The 16,469-nt window shown below is 41.9% G+C and overlaps 1 protein-coding gene across 3 annotated transcripts in view; it reads left to right on the top strand.

The window, feature by feature from the left end:
* The first annotated feature begins 1,867 nt into the window (after positions 1 to 1,867).
* nkain2 (sodium/potassium transporting ATPase interacting 2) overlaps positions 1,868 to 16,469 on the top strand; it is a 163,951-nt gene continuing 149,349 nt past the window's right edge. The window contains exon 1 of one of the 3 annotated variants that reach the window (XM_021600371.2): positions 1,868 to 3,060. In XM_021600371.2, coding sequence (XP_021456046.1) covers positions 3,007 to 3,060 — 54 coding nt within the window. In that variant the 5' untranslated portion in view covers positions 1,868 to 3,006. The remainder of the gene's footprint in view (positions 3,061 to 16,469) is intronic. The other 2 variants (XM_021600369.2, XM_021600370.2) reach the window with 2 other exon arrangements.

Genomic DNA, 16,469 nt, shown 5'->3' with positions numbered 1-16,469 from the left:
CTGTTCATTGACTACAGCTCAGCGTTCAACATCATAGTACCCTCCAAGCTTATCACTAAACTAAGGATCCTGGAAATGAACACCTCCCTCTGCAATTGTATCCTGGACTCACGCTGACCCTCAATACGGGTGCCCCTCAGGGGTGTGTGCTTAGTCCCTTTCTATACTCCCTGTTCACCCATGCATGACAACAACACTGTCATTATGTTTGCAGACGACACGATGGTGGTAGGCCTAATCTCCGACGACAATGAGGCCCAGTACATCACTGGGGCCAAACTCCCTGCCATCCAGGACCTCTATACCAGTCGGTGTCATGGGAAGGCCCTAATACTTGTCAGACTCCAGCCACCCAAGTCATATCTGCAACTGTACGGTCAGCGGTACCAGTGCACCAAGTCTGGAACCAACAGGACCCTGAACAGCTTCTACCCCCAATCCATATACTCTTAAATAGTTATTTAAATAGTTAAACAACTAGCTATATGCATTGACCGTTTTTGCTCTAACGTTTTTTGACTCATCAGATACGCTGCTGCTACTGTTTATTATCTGTCACTTTATTCCTAGTTATATGTACATACAGTATCTACCTCAATTACCTCATGACCCTGCACATCAACTCAGTACAGGTACCCCTTGTAATAGCCAGTATATCATTACTCATTACGTATCTATTATTATTTGTATTATTACATGTTTTACTTTTCTATTATTTCTCTATTTTCTTTCTTTCTGCATTGTTGGGAAGGGCCTGCAAGTAAGCATTCCACTGTTAGTCCACACCTGTTGTTTACGAAGGTGATGTGATGAATAAAATTGATTTGAAAAGCCAATCCAAGCTCAGCTATTTCCATTTTTGTTGGCCTCTTTGTATACCTTACAACACTATTTCTCTTTCCCATCGGGTTGTCTCAAATTGTTTATGACAACCATTCACAGCATTTCATGTCACAGTGTTTCAGTGACAGAGCCGAAGTGTACCAGCAGCAGCCATCTGGCTGAGACAGATAAGTAGTAAACACATTCCCATCCTTCTCTATATCTCTGTATGTATCAGTTTCAGGGGTTATTCAAGGACAACGATTTTGAGATTACACTGGACGAGATATGCCAGTCTTCCATTTCTCTCTAAAAATCATTCCAAGGGGGATGTATGGATGCCACTAGTCATTACCCCCAGGATATCAGGCAGTAAATACATGATACTGTCAGTCAAGATTACCAAGATAATTAAGCTATGTCATAAACACAGTGTGTGTGTGTGTGTGTGTGTGTGTGTGTGTGTGTGTGTGTGTGTGTGTGTGTGTGTGTGTGTGTGTGTGTGTGTGTGTGTGTGTGTGTGTGTGTGTGAGAGAGAGAGAGAGAGAGAAATATATGGCAGGATGGCTGTCCTTGCCAATGTAAAGACATGCTGGGGGGAGAGTACACAATATGGGGGAAGAACAGGACATTTTCAGTACAGTTTACTCCTTTGTGCATGTTATCAAAGGCTACTTTGGATTATATGTGATGGCTCAGTTGGTTGGTTGGAACAGCATGTCCTTGGATGAAAGTGTCTGCGAAAATAAGTTGGCCTATTATTATCGTCTATATTATCACAAATGAAGGGTGGCATATGCCTATGCCATTTATTTGGCTTCGTCAATGACCTTTTAATTTAATTGACTTTTCGTTCTGGATGACTGACTGTCCATCATTGTGGCTCTAAATCCAATCCACCTATGATTTACAGGTGATGATTCAAATTATAATCACCTCAACTCCCTGCCATTGACTCCCACTGCGAATCGGAGCAGAGGACTAATCCAGTGTATTCAGTGATGGCCAAGCCGTCAGCTGCGCTCTATATCGCATCTCTCTGGCTCATCGTGAGAAAGGAACCCAGCCTCTTCCCTGTGGTGAATAACACTGCGTGCGGTTCATTCATTCTGGAGCGTCAGATGGTGGGGCTGGCGACCGTGCAACTTGCACCGCGTCTCTCTTTCGTATCTCTTTTTACTGGGCTGTCTGTGCTACCGACCATATATCCAGTATAGGACAGTCATGCTCTGTGTGTAAGCGAAAAATGTTTTATTTCCAACAGGGGACAATTATCGGTTTTGAAATCCAGGCAACTGAGGATGCACAGCGCTGCTGTGGAGGATAGTAGTAGGACTCTGTTCAGCTCCACCGATTTCAGACAACGACGGGAATTCTCATTTTCGCGGTATGCCTCCTATTGAGAGAGAGTAAAGCAGGGAAAGAAAATAACGTCTGACCACATTGGATTCTACACTGTCCCTTTGACTTTCTGTGTGAAAAGTAAATGGTGCTAGTTAGTTGCACACTAGTACCCGAACAACCCGATAGTGGAGGGAGGAGCGATGAGAAGAACCCCATCGCCGTATACAACACTGGCTTGCTTTGTTTCTCAGCAAAGGACCCTTTCAGAAATAGGCTGATACTGTTAATTTCTTCAAGTGGCACTGTGTTTGGATACTGTTCTGCCTAATGCCGACTGGCACTTTATTCTGGACCATGTACAGTATGATCGAACATTAATTGTAAACGTTTTTCAGATTCTTTAATTCTAGTTTATGGATTATCCATGGATTAATCATTCAGACGTATAATAACCAGATCAAAATGTTACTAATTAAGAACTGACCGACTTTCTGAATTTTGAACATCCGGACATGTAATTCAAACTGTTCCAGTATTTGTTGAAATAGGATTATCAAATTGTTGAACCAATCATAATTGTCTTCATCTATTTCTGCTTGGATACCCGTCGATTGTAATAAATACGAAAGTAAATACGGAGGGGAGTTTATGGGTATGTCAACAAGAATACAGCTTTGACTGAAAACCATCTGGAATTGTGGAATTGGACCTCCTGAAACGTACTCTGCTGTAAAGTGCGGTCGCGTCATTGCAACTGCCCAGGCCAACAGCGCAGATATTTGGGGATTTGAGAGTTACAGTGACCCACGTGGAGCAGAGATCCAAAGTGGACAGTACACGATGGGTTGTTGCAGTGGCAGATGCACGCTGGCCTTTATATGTGGCATGCAATTGGTGAGTTCATGATCTTAATGATTTCATGCATAATGGTTTTCTCTTAGGGCAGGCTGGTCTCATAGGCTCGACGTAACATAGTATACGGGAGACTCAAATAATTATTATGTGTTACCTATGGTATAGTTACATAAGGCAGAGGGTTACTCAAAGGAATACTTTGGGATTTTGGCAATGATATATCTACTTCCCCAGAGTCAGATGAACTAGTGGATACAATTTTTATATTTCTGCATCCAGTATGAAGGAAGTTAGAGGTAGTTTCACAAGCTAATAATAACTTGCATTAGCGCAATGACTTGAAGTCTATGGGTATCACTTAAAGGCAAAAAACGAAAGGAGAGGGGTTTGTCAGGGTGGATGGGTAAGCATATAACACTATTGTCTAGCAATCCAAAGGTTGCATGTTTGAATTTCATCACAGACAACTTTAGCATTTTAGCTCATTTGCAACTTTGCAGTTGCTTATGACTTTTTAGCTACTTTTTCAACTACTTAGCATGTTAGCTAACCATTATCCCCCCTTTAACCTAACTCCTAACCCTAAAGTTAACCCTGACCCCTAGCCTAGCTAACGTTAGCCCCATAGCTAACATTAGCCACAATACATTGGAAATGTTTTTGAAGAAAATTGTGTACTGGGCACATTATGAAGAAAATAATTTGGTGGACGCAACATTTATTTTATTTGTGTGCCTGACATGAATTTTGAATAAGTCATTTCTCTTGATTTCACGATAATCTGTGATCGTGATCATTTCAACACACTATCTGGCTAGTAATGGGGGCCTCAAGGAGAAAAAAATTGTCCAGCGTGGGAGTCTCAAGGAAAAAAATGCCATGGCTGTTTCTTGGTCCCAGTTCGACCCCGGCAAGAGGCATATACTCGGCTATTTCCCTCTCCAAAAAAAATACAGCCACACCCTCAATAGTTCATTTCACTCGACATCAGCCACTGAATCTGATTACATTCTCCAGGTAACTTTGGCAAAGCAGAATACAGCATCAGTTCCAGTAGCCTACATTTGAGTTGATGACAGCATTATCAGCTGCATCCCATCTAATTCTACATTATTCCTACAGCCTTGTGTAATAAAACCTCAACATGACTCAAGGCGTTAGGCATTTCTAAATGTGACTATGGAAGGGAGCCATTCACAAAAACACCCCAGCCCCTCCAGTTCACCATGCTTCCCTGGCATCAGCCCCCAGTGGTACAGCTGGTAAGGAGCCTCTTGTGCGTGTAGTCAGTGAGCACCGGGAGGAGCAGTGTGAGCGCAAACCTTTGTGTAATTCAACACTCCAAATGATCCTATTCCCACTCTCCTCTGAGTTGTGATGATCAAATGATCCGCTTGAACTCTGAATTGTGGATTCGGTCGTACTAGGCCACTGGCGATTTTTCCAGTTATTGATTTAGCACAGAAGAGTTGACTTTTAGGATGGCAGCCGTAGGCTGTAGTGAAGTGACCAGCTAGTACCCTCATGCATCTCCCAAAAGCAACCTGGACTCAGGGGTAGCGTAACATAGTAAATGAAAATTCAGGACTCTCAAATTAGTAAAATATGTTAAGTTGGTATTAATATGTGGATGTCCATCGTAAAATCCGTATGATATGTTATGCATTACAATTCATACAAAATGGTACGAAGTATACATTATATGTATGATATGTTACAAATTCAATTGAGGTGGTTAACGTTAACTAGGCTAAGGGTTAAGGTTAGGGTTAGGGGATAAAATAAAATGTTATTCAGCACATGCTTCGTAAACAACAGATGTAGACAAACAGTGAAATGCCTTCTTACAGGCCTTTCCCAACAATGTAGAGAGAAAGAACAGAAAAATAATGTAAAAGTAAAACGTGTAATAATAAAACGTATAATAAATACACAATGAGTAACGATAACTTGGCTTTATACACAGGGTACCAGTACGTAAGTTGATGTGCAAGTGTACGAGGTAATTGAGGTAAATATGTACATATAACTAGGAATAAAGTGACAGATAATAAACAGTAACAGTTGTGTATGTGATGACAGAAAAAAGTTAGTGCAAAAAGGGTCAATGTCCAGGTAGCTATTTGGTTAAAGGGATACTTTGGGATTTTGGCAATGAGGCCCTTTATCTACTCAACCAGAGTCAGATGAACTCATGGACACCATTTTTTATATCTCTGTGTCCAGTATGAAGGAAATTAAAGGTAGTTTTGCGAGCCAATTCCAACTAGTGTTGACTGGAAATGACTCATCCACCACCAATGTAAGTAGTTGCAAACATACAGTACCAGTCAAAGTTCGGACAAACCTACTCATTGCAGGGTTTTTATTTATTTGTACTATTTCATATATTGTAGAATAATAGTGAAGACATCAAAACTATGAAATAAAACATATGGAGTCATGTAGTAACCAAAAAAGTGTTAAACAAATCAAAATATATTTGAGATTCGTCAAAGTAGCCACCCTTTGCCTTGTTGACAGCTTTGCACACTCTTGGCATTCTCTCAACCAGCTTCATGAGGTAGTCACCTGGAATGCATTTAAATTAACAAGTGTGCCACAAGTGTGCCTTTGTGGAATTTCATTCCTTCTTAATGTGTTTGAGTCAATCAGTTGTGCTGTGATGGAAGGCAGGGGTGGTATACAGAAGATAGCCTTATTTGGTAAAAACCAAGTCCATATTATGACAAGAACAGCTCAAATAACAAAGAGAAACGACAGTCCATCATTACTTTAAGACATGAAGGTCAGTAAATGAAGGTCAGAACATTTCAAGAACTCTTAGAGTTTCTTCAAGTGCAGTCTCAAAAACCATCAGTGCTATGATGAAACTGGCTCTCATGAGGACCACCACAGGAGAGGAAGACCCATAGTTACCTCTGCTGCAGAGGATAAGTTAATTAGAGTTAACTGCACCTCAGAGGAGACTGTGTGAAGCAGGCCTTCATGGTCAAATTGTTTAAAAGACATCACTGCTAAAGGTACTAATAAGAAGAAGAGACTTGCTTGGGCCAAGAAACACAAGCAATGGACATTAGACCAGTGGAAATCTGTCCTTTGGTCTGATTTGTCCAAATGTGAGATTTTTGGTTCCAACCGCCATGTATTTATGATATGCAGAGTAGGTGAACGGATGATCTACCCATTTGTGGTTCCCACCGTGAAGCATGGAGGAGGAAGTGTGATGGTGTGCGGATGCTTTGCTGGTCACAATGTCTGTAATTTATTTAGAATTCAAGGCACACTTAATTAGCATTACTACCACTGCATTCTGCAGCGATACTCCATCCCATCTGGTTTGCGCTTAGTGGGACTATCATTTTTCAACAGCACAATGATCCAACACACCTCCAGGTTGTATAAGGGTTATTTGACCAAGGTGAGTGATGGAGTGCTGCATCAGATGACCTGGCCTCCACAATCCCCCGACCTCAACCCGATTGAGATGGTTTGGACCGCAGAGTGAAGGAAAAGCAGCCAACAAGTGCTCAGCATAAGTGGGAACTCCTTCAAGACTGTTGGGAAAGCATTCCTCACGAAGCTAGTTGAGAGAATGCCAAGAGTGTGCAAAGCTGTCATCAAGGCAAAGGGGTGGCTACTTTGAAGAATCTCAAGTATAAACAAATCAAAATATATTTTAACACTTTTTTGTTTATTACATGATTCCATGTGTTATTTCATAGCTTTGATGTCATCACTATTTTTCTACAATGTAGAAAATAGTTTTATTTTTTTATTTTTTATATCTGGCATGTTTAGGTGTGTCCAAACTTTTGACTGGTACTGTATGTATTTAATCAAACATAGAATAGTACCTTTACTGCTACAGCCCAATAAAAACACATTGAATAACACATTCAAAAATGGCAAAACAAACAGACCAAAAAAATAAATCATGAGGAACAAGGTTTTGAAATGACTGTCCTGTATCTAGCAGTTATAAGAAAGCTCAGGAAATAATATTTAACCCCTTTTTTTTTTGTTGGTCCTGTGACACTTGGGGGTCGTAGAACAAAACAGAGAACACTACCCCTTTCCATAGTGGGGTCATATTAGTTTGTATCCCAAACCGTTCAGAGTTTTTCCATGAGAAGACCGTTTTTCGGGATGTCTCCTGGTCTGACAAACAGCGCTGTAGCTCTGCCACTTTCCACAGCAGATGCGGAAGGTGGACATAGGCGGATTGAGACGCAGCCCAAGCAGATATCTCTAGCTTAAACAGACGGCTTTTGATCGGGATGTTTTTATTATTTTAATTAGATTGACACATGGGTGCATCAATCGACTCTAGGGTTTTTAAAGTAACCTAATGCCTTCATCTGTGATTGAAATGCCGGGAATACAAAAAAATTGTGTGGCGGAAGGGAATATTGTTTTGTGTGTATCTGTCACGAATTTCGCATATGTAATTTGTGTCTATTTCACGATAATTTGTGATAGTAGGTTGGATCATTTTGAGTGAAAAACACAAGTTAGACATGCCGACTCAGCTATAAATGGATCAGTCCATTTGGTATTTGCCCGAAATGCCAGATGGCCAATCCACCCTTGGCCTCTTGTTTCACTAATCTTATGAGGATGTCTCTTCAATTAAAAATGGTTAATTGTTCACTTTCAAACATAGCCCTTGCCAACAACATAAATAGTATCTGCCTGATGGTTTTCATTAAAACACTCATTGCTATACTATAGCCTACTCAGCTAAATGCAGGTTAGATTTCAAGGAACCAGATTATATTCATGGTCAAGGCAAGCTCCTTTGAGCTTCATGGTCCATTGTCATTATTTTGGAGATCAGCCTCCATATGAAACTATAGGGTCCTATTGTAACAAGGTGTTGCATGAGTAGGCTACTATTTCATTCCATGTATGTCACAATGTGTCCTATAGACTACAGTGACTCACTGTCACTTAACTGATAGTAGATGGTGGTGACCATGTCAACACCATCCACCAGCTGGTACATATGATGAATCATCCTTGCGTGATGGGTCACATGACATTTGCCAAGTCTTGTTCAGCACACCCCTTAAGAATGTGCAGATGGCTATTTTGTGTGTACAGTATGTGTGTGTGTGAACACATTAGTGATGCATGAGTTGACTCATATACCGCAGCCCCCATGGTTATATCCGCAGGGAGGGCATTTTTAGAGTCATGATGGGTGGGTGGGTTGAATAAAGAGAAAACAATACCTTTAAAAAATCCATAAATGTATCATTCTTGTGCAATTTACATCTTTAAAAAAAAAACAATTTTCTTAAATTATGTTAAGCTATCTGGAATTAGTGTGTAAACCTAAGCTTTAAGGCATAACTGTATGCGTACCAAATAGCCTACACGCCAATTGCCAAATGCTTTTGGGAAGGGCAGAAAAAGTTAATGTTCGATCCACGGAGGCAAATAGAATGATGTCGGAGTTTCATTCGATAAGAGAAAAGCTGTGAAATGGAGAGTTGAAAAAAAAGAGAAAGGGGGGACAGGAAAGTCATGTTTGGGAAAGATTTGGTGAAGTGCTAAAATAGGATGATAAGCAGCAGGATATGTTCTATGTTATATGTGAGCCGCTATACAACTTTGACAGTCACAAGAAGGGGACTTCAAATACTGTAAGCCTATGGCACGTCAAGGGAACTGTAGCCTACTGTTCAGATGGGTTGAATGGAAACTGAACTCTGGACACTGACTGTAGGTCTATAACCTCTCAAGTAGCCTTAATATTAACTCCTGCAGAATTAATATTTTTTTTGCAGTTAAATTATAACAGGGACAAGAGTGGACAAATATAATTGATTTCTTTTAGCATCTTGAGAGAATGTGAATATGCAATTAGATACCATCTGTAGACGCGCTGTCTTTATCAACATCATAAAAGCTGATCTTATTTCAACCACAAAATATGCATCCAAGCCAAACTGAAATTTTATCATCAGAAACATGTTTGGTCGTTTTAACAGCTTTCTATTTCCTTTCAACCAGTCATTTGCAACTGATGTCATTTGGACATTTTGCACTGAAAATCTTTTCAGTTTTTTTTGTTATTGCATTTTATCCCCGGTCCCTGAAAGAAGCAGAGATGACAGAGAACATTACTGACTAGGTTGAAGAATACATTCTATTGATTTATAACATTATTCTGGTGAGCAAGGGTTTATTTGGTCTTCTACGGCAACATATAATGACTGAAAAGAAACTGCATGTATCTAATTTTAGACAAGTTGCCCCCCAAAAATTATAGGCAGAAACATATATAAATCAGGCAAACATTATTCCGCCGTCTCTGACTGTAGCCCACATCCCATTTTCTATATTAGCTGGTTAGGGTTGGGTGCGTGCCTCAGATTTTCATCTGAGGATGGGTTATTAGCAATTGTGGGCGGGTGAACAAACAGCCGACCCGAGCAGTAGTGTACATGTCTTATAGCCGGGCGGCTGTTAGAGAGACTCAGCCTAGGCGCAGTGGGCGAAGCCACCCCCTGAAGTCTGTTAATTACAACTCCCAGTCTTCCTAGCTGGAGACCTAGCATTCGGTCTGCTCTGGTCACATTGTTAGCAGACTGCTGTACTTTTACAGAACATGATAAGCCACCTCTTTCAATAAGGCTTTTAGGCTTCTCTTAGCACCGACTATGTTGGTTGTAGTGGAAAAAGTCAGCCTATGTGTAACTTAAAGATTATTTATACTTTCCGCATGTTCTGAAGAATAATGTAGGCATTAGGCCCCACAGACACTGGGTACCTGTTCTGTACAATGATTGGTGTTTGAAGAAGGAGATAGTTTGAGGAGGTAACACAGGACAGCTGTGTCTGAGAGCCCACACTGGAGTTGTTCTGATCGCATGGACACCATGTCCAGCCTCACCCACAGATACCCCTGTGATCAATGAGCTCTCATGCACACAGCGCTGGAGATAACCTTTCCCAATCCCCCTGACTGCATCCAGCCAGACACTCCTTCTGTCACGTGTAGCCTATCTACAGCCCTGCTTGCTCCCCGACACGGATCCATCAGTATTTCAAAGCACTGCTGCCGTGTCATAAAGCCGGAGTAGGAATGCATCCTCATCCACTGGGTCGCTTTTTAGCAGTGGCTACATTTAGTGTTTTTCGTTAATGCTCTGAAGCAGCAGCTGGAATTTTTAAACACTTGTGGGCATGCTCTCTAATTTCCTCCCAGAAAATGTCTCCTCCAGTCGTTAGGAAAGCCCTGTTAGGCTTATTTCATCATCTGTGCTTTTCCCTTTACCTCGAGCTGACTGCTTGACCTTGGCTGATGTCAGAACTTGTAAACAGTTTTGTAAACCATTTGATGTGTATTCATTTAGAATAGGAATTATGCACCAAAACAGTAGGCTACGTAAGTATTGCAATATTTATGCATGCGCCTTGATTAGACCATTTGAACGTAACAGTTTATCATACTGGGTCTTTCAAGCATTACCTCTCACTTAGTAGATTTGGAAACACAACACTCAAACAACCCAGAACAAATGCTCTTGTGCTCTCAAAGTGACTTCAAATGGACAATGTGTCACCCAACAATATGACCCATGCTAAATAACCATGACGAAAATCTTTTAAAAGTGTTAATAAACTCAGCTGCGTTTTTCATTTTGTTTGTGCTTCAAACCGTGTTTCAGAATGGATGTTAATATGATGCTAATTCCCACAGAAGACTGAGCAAGGATTAAAAAGAGATTGTGCTGTTCAAGTGTATGACATTTACCAATTTATGAAAAACGAAGAAGACCTGTTCATGTTTTTTCTAATCATGACATAATGCAGGGATTATTTACCTCTTTTGATCCTGCCTTTGATCCTCTCAGATATGATTCAGTTTTCATTAGCTACCCCATCGCGTGCACATTGAATTGCCATATAGTTTACGGGATATTTCCTCTACCACGAGGCTATTTTTGAGACAACTCAAGTTGGCTTCACACTACATCAGTTGTCACTATTAATGTCACATTGCTGGTATGTTCCACTGAAAATACCTTCGCAGTAGTTTGTTTTCATATGTGATAGTACTTGAACATAGGGGCGTAACTTTCACTGGGGACGAGGGGGGGACATGTCCCCCCCACATTCTGAAATAAAAAAATTGTCCTCCCCGCCCAGTTTTATCATTGGTATGAGATACAAAACGAGGCAACGATGTGCTTTAGGACCATGCGGACGCCTCCAAGCAGTCGGGTAGGCTGTTTGGAATATTTATCCGGCTAGATAAAAATACATGGATATATATTATGTTCCCCCACTTCTAAAATCAAAGTTGCGTCCCTGCTTGAACATATGGCTAGATGTAAATGGTATAAATTCAGCTTGATCCCCTCTATCGAAGACGCTTGGGCCTTATTGTCAGTGGTATTGTTAACAAACACGACCCATAAAGAAAATTAGAATTAAAAACAGGTTCAGCCCCTGGTTTGACCGTGATCTTGAAGAATTACACCACCTCAAGAATTGCATTTGGCGAATGGCTCGACACACTGGCTGACTGGCTTTCAAATCAAATCAAACTGTATTTGCCACATGCGCCGAATACAACAAGTGTAGACTTTACCGTGTAATGCTTACTTAGCCCTTAACCAACAGTGCACTTCAAGAAGAAAATATTTACCAAGTAGGCTAAAATAAAAAGTAACAATAAAAAGTAACACAAAAATAATAACAATAACGAGGCTATATACAGGGGGCACCGGTACCAAGTCAGTGTGCAGGGGTACAGGCTAGTTGAGGTAATCTGTACATGTAGATGGGGGCGAAGTGGCTATGCATAGGTAACAAACAAACAGCGAGTAACAGCAGTGTACAAGGGGGGTGTCAGTGAAAATTGTCCGGAGGCAAATTTTATGAATTGTTCAGCAGCGCCTTACCGCTTGGCTTGGAGTTAGAAGCTGAGGAGCCTGTTGGTCCTAGACTTGGCGCTCCGGTACCGCTTGCCATGCCGTATCTCAGAAAACAGTCTATAACTTGACTGGAGTCTCTGACAATGTTATGGGCTTTCCTCTGACCGCCTATTATATAGGTCCTGGATGGCAGGAAGCTTGGCCCCAGTGATGTCTTGGTATGTTTGGACCATGATAGTTCGTTGGTGATGTGGACACCAAGGAACTTGAAATTATCGACCCGCTCCACAACAGCCCCGTCGATGTTAATGGGTGCCTGTCCGGCCTGCCTTTTCCTGTAGTCCATGATCAGCTCCTTTGTCTTGCTCACAATGAGGGAGAGGTTGTTGTCCTGGCACCACACTGCTAGTTCTCTGACTTCCTCCCTATAGGCCGTCTCATCGTTGTCAGTGATCAGGCCTACCACTGTTGTGTCGTCAGCAAACTTAATGATGGTGTTGGAGTCTTGTTTGGCCACACAGTCGTGTGTGAACAGGGAATACACGAGGGGACTAAGTACAACCGCTGAGGGGCCTCAGTGTTAAGGATCAGCATGGCAGACATAATGTTGCCTACTTTTACCACCTGGGGGCGGCCCGTCTGGAAGTCCAGGATCCAGTTGCAGAGGGAGGTGTTTAGTCCCAGCGTCCTTAGCTCAGTGATGAGCTTCGTGGGCACTATGTTTTTTGAACACTGAGCTGTAGTCAATGAACAGCATTCTCACATAGGTGTTCCTTTTGTCCAGGTGAGAAATGGAAGTGTGCAGTGAATGTTTGTGAATGTTGACCTGTTTAAAGGTTTTGTTCACATCGGCTACCGAGAGCGTTATGGCACAGTCATCCAGAACCGGTGTAGTAGGATTCAATCAAATTCCTGTATTGACGCTTTGCTTGTTTGAGGGCATTTCATTCAAGTAAATGAGAAATAAGTGCACTCTTTGGCTATCTGTAAGGCCAAAGTTATTTACTTTAAGGAGCAGTTCTCTCTCTGTGGGTTTAACCCCACAAAGTTCTGGAAAACAGTTAAAGACCCGAAGAATAAACCCTCCTCCTCACAGCTGCCCATGTCCCTTAATGCTCTTTAATCACCACTTCGTTAAGTCAGGATTCCAATTTGACTCAGCCATGCCTCCTTTCCCGTCCAACATCTCCTCATCTCCTGCCCCTTCTAAGCGACTATCCCCGATGCCGCTCCCTCTTTTTCCCCTGCCCCGCTACAAAGTTTCTCCCTGCAGACAGTCACTGACTCTGAAGTGCTAAAGGAGCTCCTGAAACTTGACCCCAATACACATCTGGGTCAGATGGTTTAGACCCTTTCTTCTTTAAGGTTGCTGCCCCTATCATTGCCAAGCCATTCTCCAACCTTTTTAACCTGTCTCTCCTTTCTGGGGAGATTCCCATTGCTTGGAAGGCAGCCACGGTTTGTCCTTTATTTAAAGGGGGAGATAAAGCTGATCCTAACTGTTATAGGCCTGTTTCTATTTTGCCCTGTTTATCAAGTGTTGGAAAAACTTGTCAATAATCAACTGACTGGCTTTCTTGTAGTCTATAGTATTCTTTTGGGTATGCAATCTGGTTTCTGCTCAGGTTATGGATGTGTCACTGCAACCTTAAAGGTCCTCAATGACGTCGCCATTGCCCTTGATTCTAAGCAATATTGTGCTGCTATTGTTATTGACTTGTCCAAAGCTTTTGATACGGTAGACCATTCCATTCTTGTTGGCCGGCTAAGGAGTATTGTGGTCTCTGAGGGGTCTTTGGGCTGGTTCGCTAACTGCCTCTCAAAGAGTGCAGTGTATGAAGTCAGAAAATTTGCTGTCTCAGACACTGCCTGTCAGCAAAGGAGTACCCCAAGGTTCGATCCTAGGCCCTACGCTCTTCTCAATTTACATCAGCAACATAGCTCAGACAGTAGGAAGCTCTCTCATCCATTTATATGCTATGATACAGTCTTACACTCGGCTGGCCCCTCCCCGGGTTTTGTGTTAAATGCTCTACAGCAAAGCTTTCTTAGTGTCCAACAAGCTTTCTCTACCCCTTAACCTTGTTCTGAACACCTCCAAAACAAAGGTCATGTGGTTTGGTAAGAAGAATGCCCCTCATCCCTCAGGTGTTATTACTGCCTCTGAGGGTTTAGAGCTTGAGGTAGTCACCTCATACAAGTACTTGGGAGTATGACTGTCCTTCTCTCAGCACATATCAAAGCTGCAGGCTAAAGTTAAATCTAGACTTGGTTTCCTCTATTTTAATCGCTTCTATTTCACCCCAGCTGCCAAACTAACCCTGATTCAGATGACCAGCCTACCCATGCTAGATTACGGAGACACACTTTATAGATCGGCAGGTAAGGGTGCTCTCGAGCGGCTAGATGGTCTTTACCATTCGACCATTAGATTTGCCACCAAGACCCACAGGTGGATGCTTATTTATAAAACCCTCTTAGGCCTCACTCCCCCCTATCTGAGATACCTACTACTGCAGCCCTCATCCTCCACATGCAACACCCGTTCTGCCAGTCACATTATGTGAAAGGTCCCCAAAGCACACACATCCCTGGGTCGCTCGTCTTTTCAGTTCGCTGCAGCTAGCAACTGGAACGAGCTGTAACAAACACTCAAACTGGACAGTTTTATCTCAATCTCTTCATTCAAAGACTATTGTATTAATTTGTAATTTTTTATCCCAGGCCCCCATCCCCACAAGAGGCCTTTTGCCTTTTGGTAGGCCGTCATTGTAAATCAGAATTTGTTCTTAACTGACTTGCCTAGTTAAATAAAGGTCAAATAAAAATAAAATGTAAAGAAATGTTCAAATGTGAAATATGCTAGCTCCTCATCCTACCCCCTAGTGGTGTTGCCAGGTTTCTGTGGGAGCAGAGACAGCAGATCAATTTTAATATGGTTCCTCACTGGGGTAAGTCAGCCAGGTTCCCAAGCTCTTATGGTACCATTGTTATCTGAGAGTGGAAGCTAAACACTGCCATGGCTCATCAGCGTCGGTGTCAGGAAGGCTAGGCATTAACCATTGGAAGTCAAGCTTCTGTGTTAGGCATGGAACCAATACACCAGAACACGACAACTCATCCCCCTCGTTTGTGTTGCTTCTGATGGTCTCATTGTTGTATGTTGATAAAACAGCAGTGAGCAGCAATGGTGCGGTGGCTGCTGGGAGAAGCAATCTGCTGACCTGCTGGTTGCGGCTTTGGACCTTTAAAAAGATAATTGGCCCTATGTTCTTGGGTCCAGCTTTTATATCAGTGAATGTTAACTGTGTGCCCCACCCCTAGAGAAGCCTGCAGGCTAAACAAAGACAGCTGGGTAGGCTGTGAGTGTCATGAATCAAACACTATAAATACATTTGTATTGAAAGCTGCAAACTGTCCAGAGCACTCGTCCTATACTATTCTTACATCTGATATAGCGGACATGAAAGCTGGGCTATGTTTGTAGTAATAAGATGTAATTTCCTGACTGATGTTGGCTGCTTGCAGCTGGGCTCCGTGTGGCTGCGAGATGTGGGAGGTCTGAACCTCGGCTCTTGACGGAGCCGTTGCTCTCTGTGGAGGAGATGGTGAGCAGGAGACCTGCTCATTTACATACTTTCCAATTACATTAATGCATTGTACATCGTAAGTACACTATGTTTCCACGTATTATGTAAAACAATTTATATCTTTCATATCAGTGCATCATTACTACAGTATTTAGGTATTATCGTATTTTCCTTAGGGAATGATGTTCTAATTAAACTGACACTAAGTCAAAGTAAGGAAGGGAAAGAACCAACAATAGGCTAATTGAATCCAGACTAAAAAGCCTAGAGGAACAAAAACAAGGACAAAAAAAACGTTTAAATGCTACCCATTCAATTTTTTTCTTCTTGAATTATGTCCCAAGCGGTTATGATTCCAGAGAACAATTAGAGTGTTATTGACCAGGTTTGAATTGCATTTCTGAAAGAGCTGTAGTTAGTTAGTTCTGGGCAGTTTGCTGTGGATCATTGAAGCAGGACAGGGAAACAATTGGGAATATGTATTTAGACTGATATTGTGAACTAATTGTTTGGGAAAATAGTAAATTGACATGTATTTATTCGCCTGTCAACACATGTACACCTCTGAATAATTAATCTGGAGAAATGTATGCACTTATCATATGTAGTGAACTCATTGTGTTGATGCTCTGTAAGGGCATCACTACTCTATCCACGACTCAAAGCCCACAGGATAAGCTATGTGATGTCACTTACCTCCACATCCTCTGCACTACCGATTTATTAAACATATGCTATGCTAATCTGGCACAAGAGGTTTCTGCCACTAGTCAAAATGTCATATTTTTGTTAAGAGTATGCCCACTTTCAGCGATTACCATAAAACGTTCATCCTGACAACGTGATCCAAAAGCAAACAGGTGGTATCACTACAGAGCAGAGAGGAGATGCATCTACAGTACAAAATGGGCACGGCCTCAAACATAACAGGTTTACTGTAGAGTGTCGTTGAATTTCAAAATCA

Source organism: Oncorhynchus mykiss, chromosome 4, assembly GCF_013265735.2.
Source record: "Oncorhynchus mykiss isolate Arlee chromosome 4, USDA_OmykA_1.1, whole genome shotgun sequence".
Taxonomy (NCBI): domain Eukaryota; kingdom Metazoa; phylum Chordata; class Actinopteri; order Salmoniformes; family Salmonidae; genus Oncorhynchus; species Oncorhynchus mykiss.
Note: the sequence above shows the minus strand (reverse complement) of the source record. Positions and strands in the feature narration are given on the sequence as shown.